At 39.1% G+C, this 25553-nt stretch overlaps 5 protein-coding genes and 1 long non-coding RNA gene across 9 annotated transcripts; 3 read left to right on the top strand and 3 right to left on the bottom strand.

Annotated features, from left to right (window-relative positions):
- Positions 1 to 87: 87 nt before the first annotated feature.
- On the top strand, positions 88 to 868 carry LOC137581932 (ATP synthase subunit C lysine N-methyltransferase). Its single transcript, XM_068296342.1, has 2 exons — positions 88 to 438; positions 493 to 868. The coding sequence occupies exons 1-2, from the start codon at positions 162 to 164 to the stop codon at positions 834 to 836; spliced, it is 621 nt and encodes a 206-aa protein (XP_068152443.1). The 5' UTR covers positions 88 to 161; the 3' UTR covers positions 837 to 868.
- Oga (O-GlcNAcase) lies at positions 827 to 4625 on the bottom strand. The gene is made up of 5 exons (XM_068296340.1): positions 3529 to 4625; positions 2748 to 3459; positions 2602 to 2684; positions 2143 to 2534; positions 827 to 2080 (listed from the first exon to the last, which is right to left on the bottom strand). The coding sequence occupies exons 1-5, from the start codon at positions 4524 to 4526 to the stop codon at positions 1233 to 1235; spliced, it is 3033 nt and encodes a 1010-aa protein (XP_068152441.1). The 5' UTR covers positions 4527 to 4625; the 3' UTR covers positions 827 to 1232.
- Positions 4626 to 4763: 138 nt separating this feature from the next.
- Positions 4764 to 6112, top strand: LOC137583225 (uncharacterized). Its single transcript, XM_068298179.1, has 3 exons — positions 4764 to 4990; positions 5106 to 5261; positions 5338 to 6112. The coding sequence occupies exons 1-3, from the start codon at positions 4868 to 4870 to the stop codon at positions 5803 to 5805; spliced, it is 747 nt and encodes a 248-aa protein (XP_068154280.1). The 5' UTR covers positions 4764 to 4867; the 3' UTR covers positions 5806 to 6112.
- On the bottom strand, positions 6018 to 18629 carry Unc-115a (Uncoordinated 115a). 4 transcript variants are annotated; one of them, XM_068298177.1, is made up of 10 exons: positions 18106 to 18629; positions 10378 to 11357; positions 9893 to 9949; positions 9190 to 9740; positions 8945 to 9118; positions 8735 to 8874; positions 8291 to 8376; positions 7381 to 7447; positions 7067 to 7314; positions 6018 to 7001 (listed from the first exon to the last, which is right to left on the bottom strand). In XM_068298177.1, the coding sequence occupies exons 1-10, from the start codon at positions 18107 to 18109 to the stop codon at positions 6888 to 6890; spliced, it is 2421 nt and encodes an 806-aa protein (XP_068154278.1). In that variant the 5' UTR covers positions 18110 to 18629; the 3' UTR covers positions 6018 to 6887. The 4 variants fall into 4 exon arrangements, with proteins under 4 accessions (XP_068154278.1, XP_068154274.1, XP_068154277.1 ...); XM_068298173.1 differs by lacking the exon at positions 18106 to 18629 and adding an exon at positions 11511 to 11654; XM_068298176.1 differs by lacking the exons at positions 8291 to 8376; positions 18106 to 18629 and adding an exon at positions 11511 to 11659 and having other exon boundaries at positions 7381 to 7431.
- Positions 18630 to 18866: 237 nt separating this feature from the next.
- On the top strand, positions 18867 to 19092 carry LOC137583145 (uncharacterized). Its single transcript, XR_011033370.1, has 2 exons — positions 18867 to 18898; positions 18968 to 19092. It is a non-coding gene; the product is annotated as an uncharacterized lncRNA (long non-coding RNA).
- A 952-nt stretch (positions 19093 to 20044) lies between these two features.
- trbd (trabid) lies at positions 20045 to 24659 on the bottom strand. The gene is given in 10 exon segments (XM_068298178.1): positions 20045 to 20683; positions 20766 to 20914; positions 21148 to 21359; positions 21412 to 21656; positions 21727 to 22025; positions 22027 to 22454; positions 22603 to 22804; positions 22864 to 23461; positions 23532 to 23769; positions 24535 to 24659. Coding segments are annotated over 9 exon segments (2340 nt in total). The 5' UTR covers positions 23660 to 23769; positions 24535 to 24659; the 3' UTR covers positions 20045 to 20604.
- Positions 24660 to 25553: the final 894 nt, after the last annotated feature.

The following is a 25553-nucleotide window of genomic DNA, read 5'->3' as shown; positions in this document are numbered from 1 at the left end:
AAAGTTCTGCGCTAGTTCTGTCATACTGTCAGTGTTGGTTAATGTTAAAATTCAATCTTCTGTGAACCAACTGTTATTTGAATTTGTTTTCTGCAATAACCAAGCAAATGCTTGCTGGGTGATATTTATGTTGATTTTCGAGGGCGCAAATTTCTTGGCAAATGGAACTTTTAGATGGAGCCGGTGACCAAAAATTAAAGAGCAAGTCCAGCTCCATATCGACAGGTGGCAAAATACTAATTGCAGCCACAGGTGGAGTGGCTCTCGGTCTCTCTGTGGTTTGTGCCTCTTTTGTGGCACCAGCGTTCCGAAGGATTTGCCTGCCTTATGTTCCAGCGACCGAGGAACAAATCAAAAATGTGTTAAGCTTTCTACCCAAAAATGCGAACAGTGGAAAACTCCTGGATATTGGTTCCGGAGACGGGCGAATTGTTGTAGGTAAGTGAGTCGAACTCCCGATTTCCATGTACATCTTATATAATCTTCTTTCAGCTGCTGCCCAGCACGCCAAAGACCTGAAAACAGATGGGGTTGAGTTGAATCCTTGGCTGGTATACTACTCCCGGTTGGCTGCACTGCGTCATGGTGTAAGCCGACAGGCTAGCTTCTTTCGTCGCGATCTTTGGAAATTTAACATACAGAGCTACAACTACGTGGTAATATTCGGTGTGGAGCAGATGATGCAAGATTTGGAGCACAAATTGATTGCAGAGTGTCCACACGATGCCAAAGTCATAGCCTGTCGATTTCCTCTACCTCACCTTCAGCCCGAACATACTATTGATGATGGGGTGAATACAGTCTGGTTCTACGATTTAAGTAAACGTTTCGTATGAGAAATATAAATTTTTATTTGTTGAATATTAGATATCTTTAATAGAATCAATATACATACATACGTATTATATAAATGCTAGGATAAGGGGCCAATTCAGCCAGGACTCGCTTGGCTAACGTCAAGTTGGTCGTTAATACAAAAAAACTAGAAAAAAAATACATGTTAAGACTAAGACAAAAAAATTGGACACAGAGTACAAAACGAGAACCAGACCTTAAACGACGAGAATACATGAAAAATGGCGTAAGTACACCATAGAGTACACGGAATACAGAATAATAAGGAACCATAAGGCAGCCGATATCAATCACAAAGTCTACAACAACCCGCAATGTGACAACGGCTTGAGCACAAAAAATCGTGACAACTGGCCATCTAGCTGCTGATGCTGCTGCTAGAAACGCCGCCCTAAATAAATGCAATGTCTGCTCTCTTCACGATACACATCGACAAAACCAATTTTTGTATAGAAATTGACCTGCTCCACATTTTGTTCAGGTACACATACATGCACCCCAAAGCAGCCATTGGCACGCAATGCCGCCAAAAGGACTGTCAGCATACGCTTGGCAATGCCATTATCCTGCTGATCTGCTTCTTTTGTGGTGGCTGCACACATTACGGCCGGAAAGGAGCTGGTTACCTCGGCAGGTGGACATATTTCCAGCGGTTCTGTGCTATGATGGAATTTATCCACAAAACTATGAATAAGCCGCTGCAATTTTCCATTACCCACTAAATTTGCATCATCCTGATCGATAAGAGATTTCGGATATTTTTCACGGAGTTCTGGTAGCCAGCATAATTCCCAGTTTCGATGATATAAATTGACATCCAAGGAAGCACAGGCATAACCTACAATGCTTTCATTACCATCATAGGCCACAATGCAAAATTTTGAGTCCAGAGTCAAATGGGCGCCCACAAGAGCATCTGCCACAATATTGATTACATTGGCCGGTAGCACAGGTATCTGGTCATTAGCATCGTCATCATGCAAATCCGGACTGCACTCCAGATATGCTCGAGTACAAACATCATTCACTTCCTGCTCATCCCTACTGCAGAAAGGCCTTAGAAGATAATAATTGGACGTGGGTTGTTCGGGTAATTTGTAGATAAACAGATCATTGGCCGAATCTACAGGCATCAGACGTTGCAAATCGGCAATAAGTCCGCCACGAAAAACCCATGGCTCCTGATCCCCAGACATGAAAGCTTCTTTCCATCCTTTGCTAAACCCTGCACGAAAGCAAGGGATTTAAGTGGGCTGATAATTTATTAAGAAGCATATAATAACTCACATGTGTAACTGCCTTCAGTATACGAAGCCATATTTTGCGGAAACTGTCCCAGAGCCAACCATTTGACATAACCATTAAGAAGTGAGAGGGCACCCGATATGTCCCAAACATAGGAATACAACTCATGGCAAATTTCCTTATTTTCGCAACCGGCAATTTTGATTAACAATTCTTGCACAGAAGCGCATAGATCATCATAAGCTCCACATCGTTGTAGCCATTCCTTGTTGGCATCTCCGCTTGACTGAAGCAGGACATTGGCATTGCTTTTTAGCCAGTTGAACTCACTAAGCAGCTTTAAGCCACGGCTGCCATGTTCAAAGGGCAGATAGAAAAGATCAGAGAGCAGGCTTAAGTCCTCCACATTTATCTTGGACCCAGCAGAACAAGGCCTAGCAAAACCAAAAAGGGAAAATGTATAAGTGATTCTTTGAAATCCACTGTTTTTTTGTTACTTACTCATTATTTTTAATGATTTGTTCATCCTCTCGCATTTCGGCATTTGATAATGAGGACGAGGCTGAGCTTTCTACATGCATGATCTATGGATATATATAAGAGAAAGGATATCTTTGAAATAATCTCACTAGATGTAGACGACTTACATGTACATCATTGACTGATTCCATAAGAACATCGTCGGCAATTAATTTAGGGGTTTGCAGCTGTTGCTGCTGCTCATCTTCCTCCTCTTTCGGAGATACTTGAGAAGCTAAGCTGCTGCTGCATTCCATAGGTTCATTGATGCCGGCGCTTAATGGACTCAAGCTGTTGTCATCTAGCATTGTGTCCACACAAAGACTAGAAGTCACAGGTTCTAAATCTCTGGTTTTCTCATCCTCAATGGCAATATCTTCTTGTTTAGCTTCCTCACCATCCAGACTATCTTCCAAGGAGGGGTCAACATTTTTCGCCTCCATTATGGGAACTGGAACAATAGAAATGGGTATCTTCTTGGGCAACTCAATGTTGCTAGCGGCTGTAGTAGGTATAGGATTGATAATTTCCTCATTGGTTATGACTTTGGTGGGCGATACCAGGGAATTCATCACCGGATTGCATATGGGCGTCATGGCCGAGCTGACAGTGCTACAGACATCGGCCAGAGCCTGCAATTGAGTGGTATTCACCTCGGGTACCGTCCTCGTGTTTGTCGAAGTGGTCGTGGTGGTTGTCGTCAGACTCATGCAAGTGTTAATGGATGGTATAATTGGTATGATTGGCATAACCATTTGTACTTGCGGTTGTGGCTTAGTTATGGGTCCCCAGGCTTCCCGTTCCACGAAGAATTCGGGCAGCCATTCGGTTAGGGCGTTTCTGAGAACAAACAACACAATAAAAGACTTTAATATCAGACTTAGCTTTAGCCAGTTCTTTTGGACTTACTTAAGGGCCAAACGTGGATGGTATACATTCTTTGATAGAAATTCCACGGGCACCTCATCCTCATTTTCAGTCTCTAATTTAATATCGGCACTCAGCGAGCTATTCATCTTGGAATCCATATTGCAACGTGACCAAAATGCCAATGAATGAATCGCTATAAAGTTGGCGAAGAATTCACAATTGGGATTCGTCATAACCCCCCGAAGATGTGGTATTAAAGCTGGCGACCGGCCAGTATAGGGTCCCAGAAACACTCGTTTCTGATCATAATCATTGGCATGAAGATTATCCCAAATAACAGGAGGTCGACGTAGAACTTCAGTGATTTCCTGTATAGATTCAATTGTAATCGTTTTCGAGATCACCTTATCCCCCGTCCAAAGGATATCAATTTCATTGTTTAGCTTGGAGCCCAATGTATTCAAATACTCCGATTCTTGGATGGTGGGCACAGCACGGGTGACGCAATACTGGGTGGGGCAAAATAGAAATTTGGGTCGGCCCAAATGTAGGTAAATTTCATTTGTCACCGACACCTGAGCATTGCCAAAGGTCTGAAAGACCTCTTTGTCAGACTTGCATAGTTCGGATTCAATGTCATCGAAGAGAAGGGCATACGCCTCGCATCCAAATTGTGATACCTGATCTAGCTTTCGTTTTAACGTCGCTATCTCTTTCTGGCTGCTATACGTCATGTCCAGGCCCGGCGACAAGGCGTAGTAGAACACAATGCCGGCTTCCTTGGCAGCAGCAATTAAACCTGATAAATGATCGGCTTCCTCAACTGTATACAATTCACGCCAGTATGCCCTGTGCTTGTAGTCGTCCTTGGGTGCATACATATACGAGTCCATGCCCAGCTTCTTGAGTTTGCGAAACAAATCTTTACGCTGTTCAGTTGTCCATGGTCGGCCATAGAAGCCCTCAATAACACCACAAATGAACTGCCGTTGCTCATCCTGCTGAGACGCTAGCTGTGGATTGGCGGCGTCTACCATTTTAAACGGGATCAGAGATCAGGATAAATATTGCAACGGCGAAAGCGGTAGCAGCAGCTATTAATTTTTTTATTTGTTATTTTCAGGATGCAAATTAGTGTTGGCAAACGCAGAGCAGAACTAGTTCGTTAAATTTTTACCTACAAACAAATTTTTAGTTTTTAGTTCCAATACTCCCATTATTTTTCCAGCACTGGCAGGAAATAAAAAAGTTCGCCAACACTCGATTGCATCAACAACAATAACAAACATTGTGTGGGAGTGTTTTTGTTTTGTTCCATTTAATTTTTTACTTATTGTTACTATTAATATTATTGTTATTTATTTTTGATTTAAATAAAATGCAACCATTTATTGTTATACGCAATTATCACGAAGACGATGAGCTCAAGTGCCAGGAATTGGTCAGAGACTACATTATGTCATTTTCAAAGAAATCTTTCTTAGTGTTTTGTTTTCGAGAGGTAAGTAGAAAGTAGTGTCCATGTTAATTGGTATTTTCTTTTGTGTGGAACGTGTGTTATCTTCATCAAGGTACCTCTACATACATAAATTTCTTATACATACATGTTCCTTCAGATTACATTACAATTTATTGTCATCACATGGGCCTTATTCTTCATATTTCTGGGTGTGCCATTACTTTTCTGTGCCTTCACTGTGCCCGGATGTTTTTTCTTCCTCTTCACAGGAACATACTTTTCGTTCTATGCCAAGGCGGTGGAGCTGATGGCGGTAGGAAATAAAAATAACAATTTGTAAGCCTAGACAGTTATCAGGCTAAAAATCGTTTGTTGTATTGTTCTTTCAGATGAAACCCTCCCAATCACTGGTGGCCGAGTGCTATGAGCCCTTTATATTTCGCTGTGATCCCAATGAAGCGAGCTATCAGATATTTATTGAAAACTGTCCATATGAGGAGTCCTACATCAATAAATTCCGTCGCCGCATAGTGGCAACGATAAGCGTTAAGAATCATCATGCCGTTTATAACGCAGCCTGGATATATCGCTTTGCCTTGGCCCCAAACTATCCACATGAAAAGATAATGGGTCCAATGCTTGGACTGGTTGTGAAAAATTGTCTTAATGGCGGCTATGCCACATTGGAATGCACCATTTCCGAGTGGCAAGAGAATGAACGTGATTTCTATGATAATATGGGCTTTGCCACACGTCAGATCTATCATAAGCAAATCATTGGAAGTACAGTGACTGTGATGAAGACACAAATGACATACAATCTGCGTTCGAACGAGGCTCTCTCCAAACAAAACTAGTGCAATCTCGAAAAGCAACATAAGTAAAACTGTGAAAACTAGCTCAATATATATTTACACATAGAATATATAAAATATATATTTTAATTACACACGAAATCTCTCTACATTCCAAACAACAAACACTCTTACTATTATATAGTAGACCATTCTGTACTCAAATTGTTTTGAACTCGATTAATGTCGAATTTTTTTTAGAAACTTGTTAGATATTGCTTTAATCCATGTGGATATTTATTCATCTTTATTATTCTTTGACATATTCTATTTAAATAAATAAATAAAATATATTTATTAATAAATAAAATTTGCGTAATTGTTTAGCGTTTGTTTTTTTTTTTTTTTTGTTTTTAATGCCGAATATTTTAAACTTTTGCCTGTTCCTCATTCTTTTGACTTTTGCTAACTTGTTCATTGGATTCTGTTGTAGGTACATACATTAATTTCTGTTCATTTCAATACCGGAAAGAAAATAAAGGTATATAAAGTAAATATATATTTTATGATCAATCGTGTGTGGGTGTATATAATATATGTTTTATGCATTGTACACATATATATAAAAAAGCAATCATGCATTGTTTAACTAATTGAAATTTGTATACATTATTTTTTTCTTTTATTATTATTATTATTGGGAACTGCCCTTTTGTTTCTTCTGCAATGTTTGCTTGTAATTGTTTCTTTTTTTTAAATAGTGTTCAGTTACAATTTGTTTGCTTTAGCGCAACTAATTCTTAAAAAAATAAACTGGAGCTGGACCCAGCGGCACCATCTTTCGGCACCCATCCGCGCTCCGCACTGTAAATGTAACTATGTATTTGTATTTAAATATAGTTTTAGTTGGTTTTCATTGATTTTTTTCTCTCAACTATTTAAAGCGTGTTTCAAAACTGGCTGTGGCTGTGAAATTAGCTTAGCAGTTCCATCTATCTTTTTGTGTTGACCTTTCAATTCTCCTCATGTTTTGTTTTCTTTTTTGTTTTTTTGTTTTTTTTTAAGGTAAATTGTATTCATTTGGTTTCGTCGCAAGCAGCCTCCACTACTGTTGGTTAGGACACACTCAATCAATCAAATCAATCTTAGAAGAGTTTCATCCGCCGCTTCAGCTCATTGCGTCTCCATTGAGGCAACCGATAGAATTCCGATCTGCCACACTGCAATATGTGTTCAAACTCAATATCCGATAAATGACGCTGCAAAAAACAAATATAGTAACTTATTAAATCTATATTTGACATGGTTTCAAAATAGTTTTTACCTCTAGATTACAGCGATCAACATCAGAGGGTAGTCGATAGTTTGTGATAAGCAGTAAATGATAGGGATAGATTTTGGCTGGCTCATGGACCAGCATTGAATGTGCCATATTGGGCAAACTGCGTCTTATAAGTCCAGCCTGGGGATAATGATAGGACAAGGCTCCTGAGTATGTGCTTGAGGCATGCAAATCTGTGCCATTTCCCATTAGGGCTCGTCTATCGCCATCGGTAATAGAATCCACTGAAGCTGAAAAGAAAGAAAACAATACGTTACTTTAAATGATTTACAACAATTATCACTTGAAGTACTTACCCTCCGATTTGCCGCAACTTAAATCTGTGCTGTGAGTTTTGTCGCCAAGACCTCCATAAGAGAAATCCTGTATTTGAAATAGAATACAACAATTAAAATAATTCTCTGCCAGCAGACACCATTTAATTAACATGCCAAAACCAAAAGAAACCATAAACGAGTGCATAGATAGTTGAGCTAAGATAAGTAGTTTATACTAAGAAATGTGAGTGAACGAAAAAAAAACTCGAAAATAATAAGATCTACGAAACGAAAGAGGGGAGTAGAACAACCAAAAGCAATCTTACAGTGGCACCATGCATCGTGACAGCAGCAGATGTTGTGGAACTGAATGTGTGAGAGCGTGGAGCCAGACCGTATCCAGGTTTGGGTACATGGCGCAGTGCACTCACCACTGATGTTGGTTTTTGTTTCGGTTTTTTTTTTGTGTGTTGTATATGATGAATGATGATTGTTGTTAGGCGTTATGTACGTGGTTAGTAGATGGAGTAGATGTAAGTGACGGTGTTGTGTGACAAGGCAACAACAAAGAGCATATAAACATTGATTTAACACGCACACACAAAAATTTAGTTGTTTAAAGGATATTTTATATATATATATAGGAATTGGGGTAGCATAGAAGAAGACACAAAAGGAAGTAGCAGACCAACCAGTTGAGATGTTAGCGAATTAATGATTTAGTTATGCAGTGTCCCAGCCACCAGAGTCAGAGTATTACAATTCCAATCAAGAGAAGATACAGAATGAGAGGTAAAGAGAGAGTGAGAGAGTTAAATTTCGCCATGGACAAATGTTAGCTCTTATCCTAATTGTAAGTTAATGGAGTTAAGTTAAATGCAGCCCAATAAACACCATACAGAATATAGTATCTCGATTCTTGATCGATTCAACAACAGGCAGCACTTACTGAGCTGTAGCCGTTGCGTATATAGGGCAGAGTGGTCGTTTTGAATCCGTATCCGGGCTTGGGCGGCGAGCGATAGGAATGTATGGCTATAAACGTAATTGGGCGATATATACATATATAATATCGGCTAACTTTAGCTGTGCCAAGATATACCCTTGCAAAAATTCATTTTACTAGTGAGAATTTTATTAAACTAAATTCAAATAATTTTTTTTATTTTTTGCGGAAACACAGACAATATTTATAAGTTGTCACATTCTTTGGAGAATCTATTGGACAATAATTGCAAAAGATTGAACGAACATTTTCAGTAAAGCAATCAACAAAATATTGAGTTTGAATTGTTCAAAAGTCTCACGAATGAATTTTTGCTAGGAAACGGCTTATCACACGCGCTTAAGATACACTTTCCGGGCTTAAGGGCTCAAATGATTCAAAGATTACCATTATAACTGGGCGCATTGCCCAACGATTTGCCAAGGGAGCCACGATAGCTTGTAGAGCGATCAAACATTTCATCCTCACAGAAGGGCTTCTGATGGTCCAGATGACGCGAGGGCGATGCTCCAATGGGTGATTCGTATCTACAATGGGATGAGTTCTTATATAAGAAGAAGAACTAGTCGCAAAACTTTTCGATTTTGATTGCCCAACCTTAATTTGTATAGCGGCTCCTTGGAGGCGGAAGGCGTACGCGATGCATTACGTGGATCTAAATTATTTTGCTTCCATTTTCTGTACTTGGCATGCTCTTTAAGATCCTTGGCAATTGCCGAACCGATGCCCGAGTTTAGTTTCTCCAGCTGCTCTGCCTCTCGTTTAAGGCGTCTGATTGAATGAGAAAAAGAAATTAGAATCTTCAAGATTTCAAGATTTTTGTATGGCTTTTTGTCACTTACATTTGCTCATCGCCATTCTTCATCTTGCCATTGGCATGATCGCCATTGTTCTCGTCATCATCATCGGAGACGGGCACTCCGTGGTATGACTCGCTATAGCGTCGCCTCCGTTCTGGATCAGTGTATGGATATGGAGGAGCCGGGAAGTCATCCCTCTCAATTTTAGGCTGCTCGCCTGGTGGCGGTTTCTTGGCAGCCGGATAGTGCGACAATTCAATGGGTTCTTCGTTGTTCATGCCCGGGCTCTTGGGACGTGGGGTCTCCGAGCGAATGGCATCGACCAGCACCTTCATGGCACTACGTGTCCGTGAATGAGGACGAGATGGCGGCCGACTGCCCGCCACAGAGCCGGCATTACTGGCAGTGGTGGCATAGGAGGATGGCCTATGGAAATGGGGCGATAATGCCGTCTTGTCATACGGATCGATCGGTTTGCGTAGATAATGGGGCGCATCGGTTAGATAACTGTATGTATAGATCCGTGAGATATCCTCGCCAATTGGTCTACCATATTCACGTAATATCAGGCCAGGACTAACCGTACGATAATGCTGCAATGCAGATTGAATGATAAGTCTTCCCAGGTAAACAGGCAATTCATTCCCACTGGGGATAGTTTTACATGCAGTGCGATTTGTGGATTTAGTAGCATGATAAAATTCAAACAAATAAATGATGACAATAGAAATTATAAAAAACAAACCTTGCGGCTAGGGGAATAAAGTGAACCATTAAAACTCGGAGTTCTGGAACGGATGTACTGAAAACGAACGAAAGAAAATAAAAAAAACGCAAGCTCAAAACAAGGTGAACAACTAAAATGCATAAAAAATAATAATAATAATAAAGAAAATTACAAAAATCATAAATTGCATGTGATGTGTGTGCTAAGATGGGGTGAAGGTGAAGGTAGAGGTGGAGGTGGAGGTGACTGGCCAGTTGATCGATACACTAACTCAATTAATGGTTTCTGAGTCTCAAACGACTGAGAATTTGTTTTTCATTAAAATAAAACTGGAGATACGTTATGGCCTGTGAGATTTGTGGGAGGATTGGTAGAAGTGTGTGTGATGGGGCATTCAAATTAGTATTAGCTTGTGCAGCAGCGACAACTCCTTGCTCTGGAGTCGTGATCATCTTGCGGAACCTTTCAGATTTGTTTTTTTTTTTTTTTTGGAGTGTACATACCATATCACTCATTGCACTGGAGCTCATGCGATCGCATTCGGTGTCTGTGAAATTGCCATTGGAGGCGCCACCAGCTACTGATGTGTTGCCACCGTTCAATATAATGCCAGACTCGGAGGGACCAGGACCACAGCGCGGATGCCAAATAGCGCTGCCTTGCAGGTACATTTCCTCGCCATCGCCAAAGGGATCACCGCACTTGGTGCAGCGGGCACAGGTTGGATGGAAGTGATGATTGTCACCGGCCTGGAGAACTTTTCCGCTAATGAATCGATTGCAATACGCGCACTTGACACCGAAACTCTTTTGATAGCATTTCTCGCAATATGGGACGCCATCCTTGCCCATGTACTCGCCATTGAGTACGGCCTGGCAGGCTTTGCAACGGAAGCAGGAGACATGCCACTGCCTGTCGAGGGCCACCAGTGCCTGGCCCTCTTTTAGCAGTTCCCCACAGCCGGCACAATCATTGGGATCATAGTGCTCTTTGAGATGAGCCTTATGGGAAATTACACCACTCGTCAGCTGCTGATGGGCTGTGGCTCGTGTGGGACTCTCTGCTGGCGGCGCTGGCGAAGTAACGGCCGCTTGCCGGGATGGCGATGCCGCAGCGGGTGGCACTCCTGAAACGCATTGCTCGCAGAGTACCTCTTTACCGGTATTGGTCACCTTGCTGCCCGATTTAAAGGGTTGCGAACACTTGGAGCATGTGAAGCACTTTTGATGATACGTCTTGCCCATTGTGCTGACCACCTCGCCCTCCACATATTGCTGGCAAGTGGCGCACTTTGTGCCGTACAATCGCTGATAATCCGGTATGCAATAGTAGGCGCTGTCTTTTGTAAAGAATCCGCCAGTGGCCAATGACTTTTTGCATTGGCAGCACTGAAAGCAAGCCTTGTGGAAATGATTGTCAGCCACACGGAGCACCTCGCCGGAGCATTTTTTTGTGCATTTTGCACAGTAGATTTTTTGTTTACCTGCAAAGAGAGAGAGAGAGCGGGAAGATTATCATTTGTTCTATCTTAATCTGTATTTTCATTCAATCAAAGCTGGGGCCCAGGCCCGACCAGATTACGTATACGCCACCGCAGCGCTGATGTCATATGCATGTGATGCGATAATGGCCAAACCTTGCCCCGTTTTGCCAAGCACAAGCCCCAGATCGATGTTGATGATGATATAGTTAACGTTTCTTTGCATATACATATGTGAGTGTGTATCTCTGTGCGTTGGGCTTTGAATAGTCTGATGTGTGTCGCCCCACCAGATACTATTAGTAGGTGAGAGAGGCGGCTTTAACATTTTTTTTATTGGCAGCCAAAGCATACTCTTTTCCATTTTATATTTTGTTTTTTATTTATCATTCTGTAAGTAGCTATGACTCACACTCACACACATCGCTGGCAATTAATCTTATCATTGATAAGGCCAAGGGCGGCATAAACTTGCCAGATATAACCAAACCTCTCGCATATACATATACATTTTCAGCTGTATATATAAAACGTTATGTCTTTGTGTTAATTATTGTACACAAGTGTACAGGTAAGTCTGGCCCCTGCATATGTATTTTTATTTACTGGACTTTCTCAGGCACTTGCCAGATACTTGAGTACATGCATAAGTATGTATGTATGTAGAAAAAGTCTAAAAAGTCAACACCAAAAGGCAAACGATATGAACAGAATACATAAAGAGAGACAGACAGAGAAGTTAGAGAGGTAGAGAGACAATACAATAAATTGTAAAATGTAAAAAGATAAGCAAATTTAATAATTTGTAATGGGTTCTGAACTGAACTGAACTAAACTGAATTCAGCGAACAATCAATTCTAGGAACTTCTTATCACATATCTTTTAATGCATACACCTCAACCAGCTAGATATATATGTATGTCCATATGTACATATGTATATCTTTTTTTTACCCAAAACGATGAACACGAGACTGAAGCATATCAAAATATATTTAGCCACATAAATGAAGTATATATGTAGATATAAATATATGTATAGAGTAAATGCATTCGAGTGTTTATATGAAAGATGAAAAGTAGGGGAGACCTCATAACCATGACGGCATCACAAAATGAAACGAAACAAATTGTCGGCCATGACTGATCTCTTTTTTCGGGTTTGTTTCCCCACCCCAAAAATCATCAACAAAATTTTGGTGTCAGGTCTGCTTTGAACAACAACAAAGAATAGAAAGCATTTTCCATAGGACACAACAAAAAAAAACCACAGCTAGACACTTTGCTTAGTTAGATGTAGTACTAATGGCTGGCTAAAAAAAAAACATTTGTGTACATTAAAACTAATGATTATATAGACAGACGACTGTTTGTCTGCCTTTTTCCCTTTCTTTATGGGCACATTTTTATACCATACACCCATAGGGTGAAATGGTATATTAAAGTCGCCAAAATGTATGTAACAGCCAGAAGGAAGCTTCTCCGACCCTATAAAGTATATATATTCTTGATCAGGATGAATAGCCGAGTCGATCTAGCCATGTCCGTCTGTCCGTCCGTCCGTCCGTCCGTCCGTCCGTCCGTCCGTCCGTCCGTCCGTCCGTCCGTCCGTCCGTCCGTCCGTATGAACACGCAGATCTCGGAGACTATAAGAGCTAGAGCCACCAAATTTGGTATGTATACTCGTGTAGTATGCACATGTTCAGAGTTAATTGGAATTTCGGCCACGCCCCCTTACGCCCCCAGGAATCACATAAAACTGTTTTTCTTAAAAAGTATAACAGCTAGAGACATCAAATTTGGTTTATATGCTCGTTTAGTTGGCGCGCAGAAACTAATTGTTTAAACTTTTTGCCACGCCCCCTTCCGCCCCCGTAATTTACATAAAACTGATTTTCTTAAAAACTATGAGAGCTACCGACATCAAATTTGGTATGCAGACTAGTTTAATAGACGCGCAGAAACTGGCTATTTAAAAATTTTGCCACGCCCACTTCCGCCCCCGCAAATCAAACAAAACTGATTTTATCAAAAACAAACAAAGCTAAAGTCACCAAATTTAGTATGTATACTGGCTTAGTATTCGCGCAGAGTATATATATTTTCATATTTTGCCACGCCCACTTCCGCCTCCATAATTAAGAAAAAACCGATTTTCTCCTGTAGTTTTTTGACTATCGCATTCAAATTCGGCAGACTAATTAATCTTATCTATTTCTACAAAACTACTAAATTTTATTGAAATCGGACTAGAAACATGCAAAATATGCGTATGAACGTATTTTACTACGCGGTCCACAAGGCCAGAATTGGCCGTTGGCTAGTAGCGGCGCTAGAGTGCTCGTGTGTTCGTAGAGTGAGCGAGATAGCACATACTATGAAACATGTAAAAACAATTTAATAGACATACATATGTACATTTGGTTTTCGAAATTTAAAAAAATTTGTTTCACCTGGTGTATGGTATACCCGAGTCGACGAGTCGACTTACTTGCTTCATTTTTTTAAATTTTGTTATGAAAACAACAAACAGTTTATTTTAGTTTACAAAATGACAAAATTTTTATAAAAGAAAGAGTTTTAATGGAAGTTTTCTTTAATTTCAGTTGATGTTCATTTAATTGAACCACTTGCCATAATTTCAACCTGTTGAGCTTTCAAAATTTCAGTTGCCTTTAAATTAAAAGAACTTATTGATAAGCTACAAAACTTTGTGTTAAGATATGAAAAAAGAAAAAAAAAACTCATACACACAATGAAATCGCTGGGTCTACGTGTCCCATCAATGACGTAGGCTAACGATGAGGCAAGACTTGTTGGGCTCTTTACTTGTGATCGATTCAAACTACATACAAGCAAATATACACATACATATCTCAACTGGTCTACTTATGACCAGGTAAAACCAAAATAAATTCATCCTTATCGTTATAACAAAATAATAATACAATAAAGCATATCTTGTTATGCTATATAAAGAATCCTTTGAGAAAACTCAAAGCTAATATGAACTAAAAGAATAGAAACAAAAATCACAATTTTTAATGAAATACTGAATACTTCTGGCTTAGCATTAAAACTTAACTATAATTTCAACATTCTACTAAGCCCACAATTTCTTTAAAGTGGTGTATCTCTAAGTTTTAAAAATTTACTATTTACCAAGTCTGATTTGGGGGGTTTTTGCGTTCAAATGTACCTACGGAAACATGTAAACTACACAAACGGAAATTGCGACATTTACTAAATATTAATATATGTATGTAAGTACGATAAATCACAAATGAAAAGTTTACATAAAATTTACTTTAAATTCAACTGTTTATATTATGTAAGTGTTTACTTTGTATCATGGATTAATCCAAGAAGAGTCCAAGGGATCTTGACCTTTTCCGACTCTCCTTACGCACATGTCGATTATAAGAAGTCTAAACTCCCGCCAACCGAGAATCGATTCGATCCTCTTCAGAAACAGTTTTTCCTCTAGTGACAAAATGCCTTCTGCGAGATTTGCTAAACTTTTTAGGCCAAAAAACTTTTATCAGACCCCCTTGAAAAAATTTGTTTAATTCAACCATGCCTTGTATTAACTTTTTTAGAAACTTATTATGAAGTTATCATTAAGGTTATGAAGTTCGGTCTAGAATTTTTCATACATTATATTCTATATATCGTTTTCATCAGTTTAAACTCAAAAATATTTAAAAATTAACGCTTTAAAGTCTGGCATACTTTCAAAATCAGTCAAATTTAAGTTAAAACTTTTCAATAGTCGAATTGTATAATATAATTAGTTATTACGTTAATTAAATCTTTTCACTTTATTCACTAGAGCAAATTGGCGTCCAGTCTATAGTCAGTGTGTATCTCTCTGCCTCTTATGTGTGTGTGTGTGTGTAGTACGTGTTTAAATTCAATTAAATTCGTTTATGCTATCTCTGCTTGTTTATTATGCAATCACAAACATTTTTTCACCATTACTTTTGCATATTGATTTTTTTGTTTTTGGCATTTTGTTTATTGACTTTTCAACAGCAATTTGGATCCTATATGCATATACATACATATATAGATCATAATTTTAACATTGGCATGATAATTACAACTAGGCGAAAATTACGTTTCCATGCCACAGATAATGTGGAGTTGCTCATGACGAGATACATTTGTATCTGTTCGCTTGGTGGGTATAATAAATATGTTTTGAGCTCACAATTTGTTTGTTGCTTTTAGTTGCTGTTGTTGGTTTTTCTTTTTTTATTATAATTACGGCAAGCAATTTTAGTGCCGAATGATGTCATCGGCGCCACCGCCACCGCCACCGCCGTCGCCGCAGCCACAGCCAACGTAGAGCTTTTGTATTTTTTTTTTTTTTTTTGTTGTATGTACATATTTCATTTTTTTTTTTTTTTTGAGTTGTGGCAGACGGAGATGGAGACTGAGACTGAGTCGAAGTCCATGTGCCGCACAAACTGGTTATAGGAAAACACTCGAATTTGAAATACAAACAAACAAACGAGCGAACCAAAAATTATGTAGTCGAAAAACCCGTCTGTATACAACCAAGGGGCAAGTCCAAGGTTAAGTCACATCATTGATTATTATGCATAGAACTTTAAATTTGAAATTAAATTTGAAATAAACAGAGAATATTTCTTTTTTTTTTTGTCAATGGTCAAATTGCATGACATTCGAAATATTTTAATTAATTTAAACCGCGCCCCGAAAAGCAAACCTAACCTGAAAAAATGAATGGTTGGCACAAACGACCTTCGTTAAGTGCGTCAAATCCTTGACAGAATGTCGAGGACAATGCAGGTCAAGGCGGTATAGAGATACAGGTGAGCAGAAAGGAGCACACATAGAAAGATTTTTCACTCTTTGCCACTGGATTTATATGTTTTCTTCTTTCATTCTTTTTCTGTTTTTTGTTTTTTGAGAAAGACAACATCACGCTCTTGCATTCCACTCCCACACACACACACACGCCCACACTCTCAATGTCTGTGTTTATGTATGTATGTACACATACTTTTTCTTTTTGGATGTTGAAGAGGTATACACACGGAGGTATTACTCATCCGATTGAAATTGCTCTGCAAGTGCTTTTATGTGGTGCTACCTGACGTATACGTAATTTTTTATGTTTAATGCTTAAAAGTGCTTCCTGTATGCTTATTAGACAAAAAAAAGTGAAAAGCCAACCAGCCGAAGCCACACACACACAAGTTTAGATAATATAGTATATATTTTCCTATATTTGTTCGTATATGTACATATATACATACACAGTTGAAGCTGATGACGTTGCCATCGAAATACAAAAATAGCATTCAATTAGGCAAACGAACAAACTAAACGAATAGAGAAGAGACCGAAGAAGGAGAAGCCACTTTCTATGCAAGTGCTCTGACCTATATAACCCCTGCCGCCGCCGACATCCAGAGAAATTGAAAAATGCATCCGACTGCACGACAACGACAACACAAACATGAACAAATCAACGTACAAATAAAATAAAAAAGCCCAAATGCTTAAGATGGCCCCTACCGGCTGCTCTCTGGAGACGACGACTTGTTTTTTGCCCCTTTCATTTTCATCAGTTGAACGAAAAACTCAAAAAGGAAACCCCCTTTTGGCATGGGAAGTCAATGCGCCGCACTCTCTATGTGGTTATTGTAAAGCCTTTTGTGATGGGGGCGACGAACGGCAGCGTTCACATGGCCATTCCCATTCACATTTCACATTCACATTATGGGGTCTGGGGTTGTCCGTTGCTTTTGCTCTGTGTAGAAGCTGGAGTCAATTATGCATTTTAGGCACGCACACAACAACACGACAAGTGGTCTCCCCCCTCCCAAAAGAAGAGTCATCATCAGAGACACACATAGACACACACTGAAATTAGGGCCACCCTAGCCGGACGAATAGGAAAAGGCCAGTAATTAATCATTGACTAGGCTGAATGAAATCTATAGAAAAAGGGCTTAAGTTACCCATAAAAGGGGGCCAATAGCCAGCGAAGTTAGCTTGTGAGCTTTCATGCCAAGCGAACGGTAAATTTACAGTCGGTAACGGTTAACGGTAACGTGTGTAATTGCAGTTGCATGCCCAAGCACCTTTGAGGTTTATACGGTCAGGTTTTCGTGGGACTCTGTGTGTGTGTGTGTGAATCGTCATTCTGGTTCTCCAATATCAAGTCAATTTGGGGCGATGGCAAAAGTAAAAAAAAAAAATATGAAAAGAAACTTGTTCTTACAACAACACTGACGTCATCGGCAAAGCAGCTGAGAAACAAAATAGGGAGTGGACGACATGTACACACATATGTACATACATGTGTATGAACGGATGAGTTAGCCATAGCGTACCGCTACTCACATATATATCTATGTATATGTACATATGTATCCGTGAGAATGGGGACCCAAGACAGGCGGTCAATATTGATTAACGAATTCAAATAGACAGGTTACATTCAGCACATTCTCCATATATGATAGCTGAGTGTGATAATGCCAATAATCTTACTATCTTTTCGAAACCCATGTCTGAGGACAGTTAGTTAGACAGCGGTGAGAGTAAGAGAGAAATAGAGAGAGGAAATTAAGGTAGAGGCCACCCCCTTTCGTTGGTTTTGCTCAATTTCGCTCACACACATACACAGAAGCCGCGCGCGCCACAGAGAGGGAGAGGGAGAGAGAGAGACACGTTAGTGTCGGTGTTCGGGGCAAAGGCAAAGATAACTTACCCATTGCGAGATACAAATACTGCTATGCTCTTCACACTTGCGCCTGCAAAATGGGGGAGGGAAACACACACACAGAAAAAACAGACGAAACACGCACGTAGAAAGCACACAACTACACGCGCACAGGTCACCACTACTTCCTCTTCACTTCACACACTAAACAGATTTTTCTTCGGCTTCTTCGCTTAGAATTTTTTTATTTGTATCTTTTTTACTTTAACCGTCGTACGATGCATTCGCAATTTTCAATTCACATAGGTAAAGTAAAAGGAGCACTATTTATGTATGTATGTATGTAATGCCTGTATCTGTGTGTGAGTTTTGAGTATGATTTTGGGTTTGAATTGCGGATGCGTATTTCACTTTTTCTATCAACTATCTATGTATTGTACATTCACAAATGCTATTTGCCGACCAAAGATCACAGTGAAAATGGTGGTTTTTGTATGTAGAAAGAATTCCAATTCGGGACCAGCTGCGACCAGGAGAAAAAAAACACCGCACCGAACAAACACGAGCAAAACGACTAAAAGTATCTCTCAGATACATAAACATATGTTTTTTCGCCTCAGTTTTTGCTTTTTCGCGGTAGCTTTTTGCCGTAAATTCGTGCCCTCTCGCCGTAAATTCTTGCCCTCTCGCCGTAAATTTTTGCCCTCTCGCCGTAAATTTTTGCCCTCTCGCTGGCAAACTATCGATGGTACTATCGATGTATCGAATATTTACGTTTCTGCGCCACCATCGAATTTGTTGGATTACGGAATGGACAAGTTTCTGATTGACAGTAACAAGGGTGATTATTATATTTTATTTTATTCTTAGAAACGTGAAACTAATTTTATATGTACATACATATGTATAGATGGCGGCATCTGCAATGTGGAAGCTGAAAATACGGTGGCCAAAAAACCATAATATATATATTTATAATAAGTATGAAAATACATTTGCAATGAAGCAATATAAAATGTTATTTTTACCAAAGTACTATCATTTTTGTTTCTCTTCATATATACATTATAAAATGAACAATTTTTAATTTTTGAATTCAAATGAAAATAAAAGACCGCAAATATTTCGATAGTATCGATATATCGAATTTTTTCACTCAAAACATCGAAAATATCGAATGGGCTCTCAGGTACGCGAAGTTCTGTTAAAATTTAACAGCATCATTTGCGAGTTTCGATATACATTTGGCGCTACATACCGATTTTTCAAATTCATTTTGAATTGCCAATTGGACAATTATTTAGAATAACAAGAATCATTTACAAACTATATACTACTACGACTATCATAAAAAGAATTTGATTAGATTGTAACCCATCCATAGATAAGGTTTTCATGAAGAAAAGATAGAAATAGAATAGTCTTTTACAGATTCTTCACCTCAAAATCTTTTATTTCAATAAGTGTTTTTTTTTTTTTTTTTTTTTTTTGTATGCGTTTTGCGTGTACATTTGCACAGTAAGCTTTCTTAAGATATAATAATTTTTAATAACATTACTAACAAAAAGGTATAATGAGATAAAATTCCATTTATAATACAGTTAGAATAAAATTCATAATATTAGTGGCCCTTTGTTCAACTTTTGGAACCATAGGAGTTCTATATAAGTCACATATATATACATATGCATACGAATATACTAATTAATTAGTATATAAAGTACATACAATTGTATAAATATTCATTTGTATGCATACAGTATACACATATGTGTGTGTTTGTGTAATGATTCTCATAATAATTCCAAAAAAGTGTTTTAAAAACTATCAATAAACATTTCAATGACGCTTATTTGTAAATATATAACTTGTAACTTTACCCACACATTTGTATTGTGTTTTCTTTTTCACTTGTTTAAAATTTAATAGTACATCGAGATTTAGAATAATTTAAACGTACATACATAGTTATACATAAGGATTGGTATTTCTTTTTTATATATCAACATTGTACATACCTACACATTAATTACGATGTGTAGTCTGTGTGTGTCTGTGGGTTTTACTCGATTCTCAATTTCGCATAGCGGTCGACTGGCGGCCCTTCATCATTGACTCAATAGATTGTTCTGTTTGTATTTTTTCTTTCTTATTATGTGTATGCGTTTTGTAATTATATCTAACAGTATATGCTGATTTCATTTTGTTCTTCTCTAAATGGTTTACAATGCAATAATAGTTTTGACTAAAATCAACGAATGTTGAATGTTGGAAACGGATATGATTTACGGTAGCTAATAATGTATTTTCGTACTTTCTTTCTTGGCATCGATCTGTTGCTTTCAATTTATTTAGAGTTTAAGATTGCCTCTATACTTTCTATATACATATATAATTGAATATACGTACTCTCTATATAGGTTTCATTAGCTAACTGCATGTGAATCGGTTTCTGATTTCTTTTTACTAAGCGAAATTCAACTATGAGCTCTGTGGTTGTGTGTGTGTGTAATGTAGTGTGGTGTTGGTGGACGTGTGATGCTAATTTTACTCCTCATCCGAGTCCCCGTCACTGGAATAATGGGTTATCTGCGGTCGGCGCACAAACGGTGCGGTTATGACTTGCCTATGGAGGATAAGGAAAATATGAATGCACGGATCAATACAATATTCTGTAAAAAGATATTTTACAAACAAGTTAAACTCACGCAATACGCCTATAATGATTCAGCCACTCCTCCAGCATTTGTGCTACCAGGAGTGGACGTTTGCCAAGTTTTTGTTGCGCCACCAACAGACCACCATCTGTTACACAAACGTCTAGCCATTGACGCATTATAGACTCCTCGTTGCCCACCTACAATGCAGCCATGAATGGAAATAAGTAATGATGTATGTATGTTTATGAAAACAATAATTGAATAACTGATAGCCCTGGACTTAATTGACTTTTGATGGACTGACAATGAGTTGCTTTTTTTTTCTTTAGAAAATTATAAATAATTCGAAATCTACTCATAACTATATGTGTTCATTTGTTGTAGGCCTCATTAATAAAACTAATTATTTATAACTAAAAGTAGAACTCACCTCTGATTGCGTTAGAAAATGTATGGGCAAGAGTTTCAGCTCGCAGTCCATAAGTGGCAGGTAGGTCATATCCTCGACATCATCACGTCGGCCATCTATGCGAGAAAAAGGTTCCATCGGCACTAAAGCGCTAAAATGTCCCCGTGTATAGCCTAGAGCGATGGGAGATTTGGTGCAAAAGTTTTGATCCCAGAATAAAGGTAGATAGACGCCTGAAAATGAATCATAGTAATTATCTCTAGCAAATGAGAGAACAAGAATTACCCTCAAACCGGGCATAGCCAATATCTTCACCCCGAAAGCTTTTAACATATTTCACTCCGTAAACTATAATAGGACGCCGAAGAATGTGTGCCAGCGCAAAGATGTGCAATTGCTCCAGTGATGAGCCTGGTTGACTGGCTAACGATAAAAGAGTGCTCCAGTCTTCCTCCCACTGCGAATCCTCGAGTGTAAAAGGAAGCATCGATGCTTGTAGCATTTCATACTCTTTCCAACGTGTAAAGAACCTAAAATAATGAATTTAAACAAATATTTATATATGTACTCTGTTTATGTGTGCTAGAAGTTTTCACTTACACATGACCACATTGATGCAAAGTGTCGGCCAAAGCACGCCTTAAAATATTGTCACGATCGAAAACACCCCATGTGGCCTGCATGGCCGAATCCAGAAGGCAATCTCCAGCACTACGATTCCACAGCACCAACAAACGAGAGCTCAGACGAGCTGTTATCTCCAGAGACCAATTAAGCGCTGGAGGCGGTGACTCTAACTGCTTCTGGGCATCACGATCCAGTAGCTCATCATAGAGTTGGTCTTGAATTTGTATGGGCAGCTCCTCGATTTCGGCGGGCAGGGCGAATGTGGCATGCTTTTTGGACATAATGGCATGCCAACCCAGTCTTGCGCAGGCGAAGTGTATTGGCAAAATGACGACGTATATCGGCAGCCAAATCTGGGGCCACATATGACGGTACACGTTTAATGCCCGGACCCGAGCCAGAAATCTGAGCCAACAGCATGGGCAGCATCTCTTCACGATGAAAACGTATTGCCAGATGGATTAATGTGTGTCCCACATCAAAGGCCGAATTTCGATTGAGGGCGGCAATTTCGGTGCTTGTCAACGAACGAGCCGGATTGCCACCGCACGAGAGATAAGCCTCCACGGCGCTATAATTGTTATCCACAACGCCCAGACAAGCATTTAACCACTGCCAGTCGACCTTTTGTCTAATCTGACGTTGGCGACGCTCTTGGCGCTCCTGAAGCGTATCACAGTTGTTGATGGTTTCCGAAGAACCTTGAAGTGAAGGAGAGAATTATTATTAAACTGTCTTGGCTCCCTAAAAATCGATATAAAGAAACCACTACGCATTAACAATTAGACGGTTTCTTCTACCTTTAAATAATCGATGCAATTGTAGTTATAACACAATTATATATCTTACCTAGTTGGTAAATGTGCTTCTTATTAAACGAATTATTGACGCTAACTGTGTCATTTGTATTTTGTTGCTCCTCATCTTCGATTATGCTTGCACCACCGGCATGTAAATCGATTTGCGAACCAGATCTACTGCTATCCCGTTCCTTCGTTTTACCACACATGGAACACTTGAGGCTTTTGGGCCAGTTTTCATAGGTGCAGGACTGTAACGAATTATTAATGTAATGTACGAAATGACTTGGAATTACATCTCAAAACTTACATTACAGGCCCATTTGGCCACAAAGCAATGTTTTTGCTGCAGCGAGACGGACGAAGAGGATTCCCGCTGCTGCTGTTGTTGGTGTGATTGTTGATGCTGATTGAGAGAGTTAGTATTGGCCAGATTGTTGAGATGCGTTGAATCGTCAACGCTTGGACTTGGACTTAGGCGATTGGAGGCTGCGGCACCACCTCCTCCGCTAATCAGTTGAAGATGCTGCTGTCGGCCATCGGTCGCGTCGATTGGTCGGCGGCAGCCAAGATCCGTATCCGATCCACTAATGCGCAGCGCTTGCAAAGCTTGACCAGATCCACTAACGCCGCCATCCTCCTTATCCGCTTCATTATCATTATCCAATTCTATGGCTGCTCCGCCACGTTTGGTATAACATTGCACACACCGCAAACTTCGAGGCCAATTCAGATAAGTGCATACCCTGCAGGCCCATTTCTCTCCATCGATAGTAAGATTGGTCTGACGCGCCTGGGATTGAGCGTAGCATGTGGATGTGGGTTCAACGGCGGCAATACCAGCTGCCGCCTCTTCTGAGTTGTAGTTGTTGCTGCTGCTTATATCCTGTTGCGACGATGGACTGAGCCTATGAGAGGGCGAGCCAAAAATTACACATTGTCCTCGGTAATTGTCAATGTCAAGGACGATGGCCTTACCGAAATATATCCTCGTTAAGCAATGGCTTGGAGGCCTGGCACATCGTGCATTTCAGTGAGGATGGATAATTCTCATAGGTGCATATTTCACATTTCCATTTTAGAGCTTCGTCTTTGGTATCGCTCATCTTTTGCTCAGAAGTAGCCACAGCCAGAGCGATACTCGGTTACCTTAACCTGCCTTCCTTCCTTCAGCCTTACTTTCCTCTACCTCCCTGTTCTACCCAGTCAATAGAATCTAACAGGAGATATAAAAATGGGATCAGAAAATTTGTCTATTAATTTTTTGTGTAAATGTACATATGTATGTATGTATATCCAAATAGATGAAAAAAAACTGGCCTTGACCCTGTCTACACACACACACACACACTATATACATATATGTAGAGCCATGACTGTTGGACTTCTATCTTACTGTGTCGTCACAGATAGCCTTCGGGAGGCCTGATTCTAGGTTGTTTATACTGCTCTACATACTCTTAGGATATGTATGTGTATATCAATCAAAAGTTTTTCTTATTGGAACTCATTCTTTATTATTAATTTGATTGGGTAGTACGACCCAAGTACCTGTCGCAACAGACACAAACATACACACACCAAAAAATGCAAGGCCTTCTTTTTCCAATTTACAATTCGATACGAATTTGATTTGTTATGTATGTACATGAATATATATATGCATGTATGTATATATAACACTGTCACAATCACATTGAGGCCAACATAGAGAAGAGAAAAAGAGACCCCAAACCTGGTGACATCCACTAGCAGCCGTATAATTGTAATTGTGTGAATATTGGCAGGGCAAAGACAACTTAGTATTAGTGCATGACAAACAAAATAACAATTACAATTACAAAACAAAGACGAACGAAAAACAGTAAAAAAAACTTTCACTTGTTTTACTAAAAACTATTACAGTTTGAATTCCTTTCCATTTTTTATTGAACATTCACACACACACCCACACCCACACACACACACAATTTGTACCTACACACTGAAACCAGTTGCAAAATCTATAGTTCGCCAGGATTTAAAGAACAATCAAAATAACAACAATTGCAATTACAAAACAAAGGCGAGCAAAAAGAAAAGACGTATGAAAAGCTAGTGTTGCCAAAGTCACTGAATCAGCCAGTGCTGTTTACCGCCGACAGGCGTAAAAATGTAATTTTGTGACGTCATGAATACAATTTGCTAATAGCGCACCATGTCGAAATCAAACAATTATATATGTATAATCATTATTGCTGACTGTTCAAAATGCTATTACTATATTATTCTACTGAAAAAAATTATATTTTTGATAAATGAGGGTCAATAATTTTTCTATAGCCACAAACTTAAGTTATCTTCTGTCGGTCAACCATGATTTTTACCCGACTTCCTTATGCCCCTATTTCGAAGAATACCGTTAATTCATATTAGAGTCGAACCACTGGTTCCAAAATATTTATTCTGCACTAACTAAGTTTAGTGTTGGAAAGTGTTGGGTTCCATCATTTTCTAAGCATCTGGCAGCACGACAAAAGTAGCAGAATTTGAATTTAAAAAGCAGCCAAAATATAATTTATTTACAGCCCCTCTCAGACATTGTGACGTTTAAATTAAAAAAGGCTAATAAATGAAATTTGCAGATATTAATGTAAGTTCACAATACTCTCCACATTTTTTTATACTCCTTGTCATTTTACTAATTACGTGAATCAGGAAATATGTACTTCCGAAACAAATTTTAGTGCGTATTTTGTAGGTGCTTATATGGAATGTTTAGATTTTGAAAGTTTTAATTTCCGATACACGCCAACAAAGGGGTGATGATAACTGAGCTTGCTTTTAGATTTCACACCAAAAATCTTACTTCTCAAATTCTCTTCCCCTTTTATTTTTTAAACTCATTTCGTATGCCAGGTAGTGCGTTAATAAAAAGTAACAAACAGAATCATCAACAAACTTAAACTTTTCTGTACATATCCACAAGTTTTTTTTGTTTGTTTTTTGTATGTGTCAGTG

This window comes from Drosophila tropicalis, unplaced genomic scaffold (assembly GCF_018151085.1).
Source record: "Drosophila tropicalis isolate 14030-0801.00 unplaced genomic scaffold, ASM1815108v1 contig_859, whole genome shotgun sequence".
In the NCBI taxonomy this organism is placed as follows: Eukaryota; Metazoa; Arthropoda; class Insecta; order Diptera; family Drosophilidae; genus Drosophila; species Drosophila tropicalis.
The sequence above is the reverse complement of the archived record's forward strand: the minus strand, read 5'-3'. Positions and strand labels throughout refer to the sequence as shown.

Coding starts and splice junctions, on each gene's coding strand:
- LOC137583225 (XM_068298179.1), top strand. CDS start 4,868: ATGCAACCATTTATTGTTATACGCAATTATCACGAAGACGATGAGCTC. Junction 4,991..5,105: donor TAGTGTTTTGTTTTCGAGAG/GTAAGTAGAAAG, acceptor ATGTTCCTTCAG/ATTACATTACAATTTATTGT. Junction 5,262..5,337: donor AGGCGGTGGAGCTGATGGCG/GTAGGAAATAAA, acceptor TTGTTCTTTCAG/ATGAAACCCTCCCAATCACT.
- Unc-115a (XM_068298173.1), bottom strand. CDS start 11,586: ATGTATATGCAAAGAAACGTTAACTATATCATCATCAACATCGATCTG. Junction 9,950..10,377: donor CCAGTGCAATGAGTGATATG/GTATGTACACTC, acceptor GTTCGTTTTCAG/TACATCCGTTCCAGAACTCC. Junction 8,875..8,944: donor GAGCCGCTATACAAATTAAG/GTTGGGCAATCA, acceptor ATCCCATTGTAG/ATACGAATCACCCATTGGAG.
- LOC137581932 (XM_068296342.1), top strand. CDS start 162: ATGGAACTTTTAGATGGAGCCGGTGACCAAAAATTAAAGAGCAAGTCC. Junction 439..492: donor AGACGGGCGAATTGTTGTAG/GTAAGTGAGTCG, acceptor ATCTTCTTTCAG/CTGCTGCCCAGCACGCCAAA.
- Oga (XM_068296340.1), bottom strand. CDS start 4,526: ATGGTAGACGCCGCCAATCCACAGCTAGCGTCTCAGCAGGATGAGCAA. Junction 2,535..2,601: donor CAAATCATTAAAAATAATGA/GTAAGTAACAAA, acceptor TGGTTTTGCTAG/GCCTTGTTCTGCTGGGTCCA. Junction 2,081..2,142: donor TACTGAAGGCAGTTACACAT/GTGAGTTATTAT, acceptor GCTTTCGTGCAG/GGTTTAGCAAAGGATGGAAA.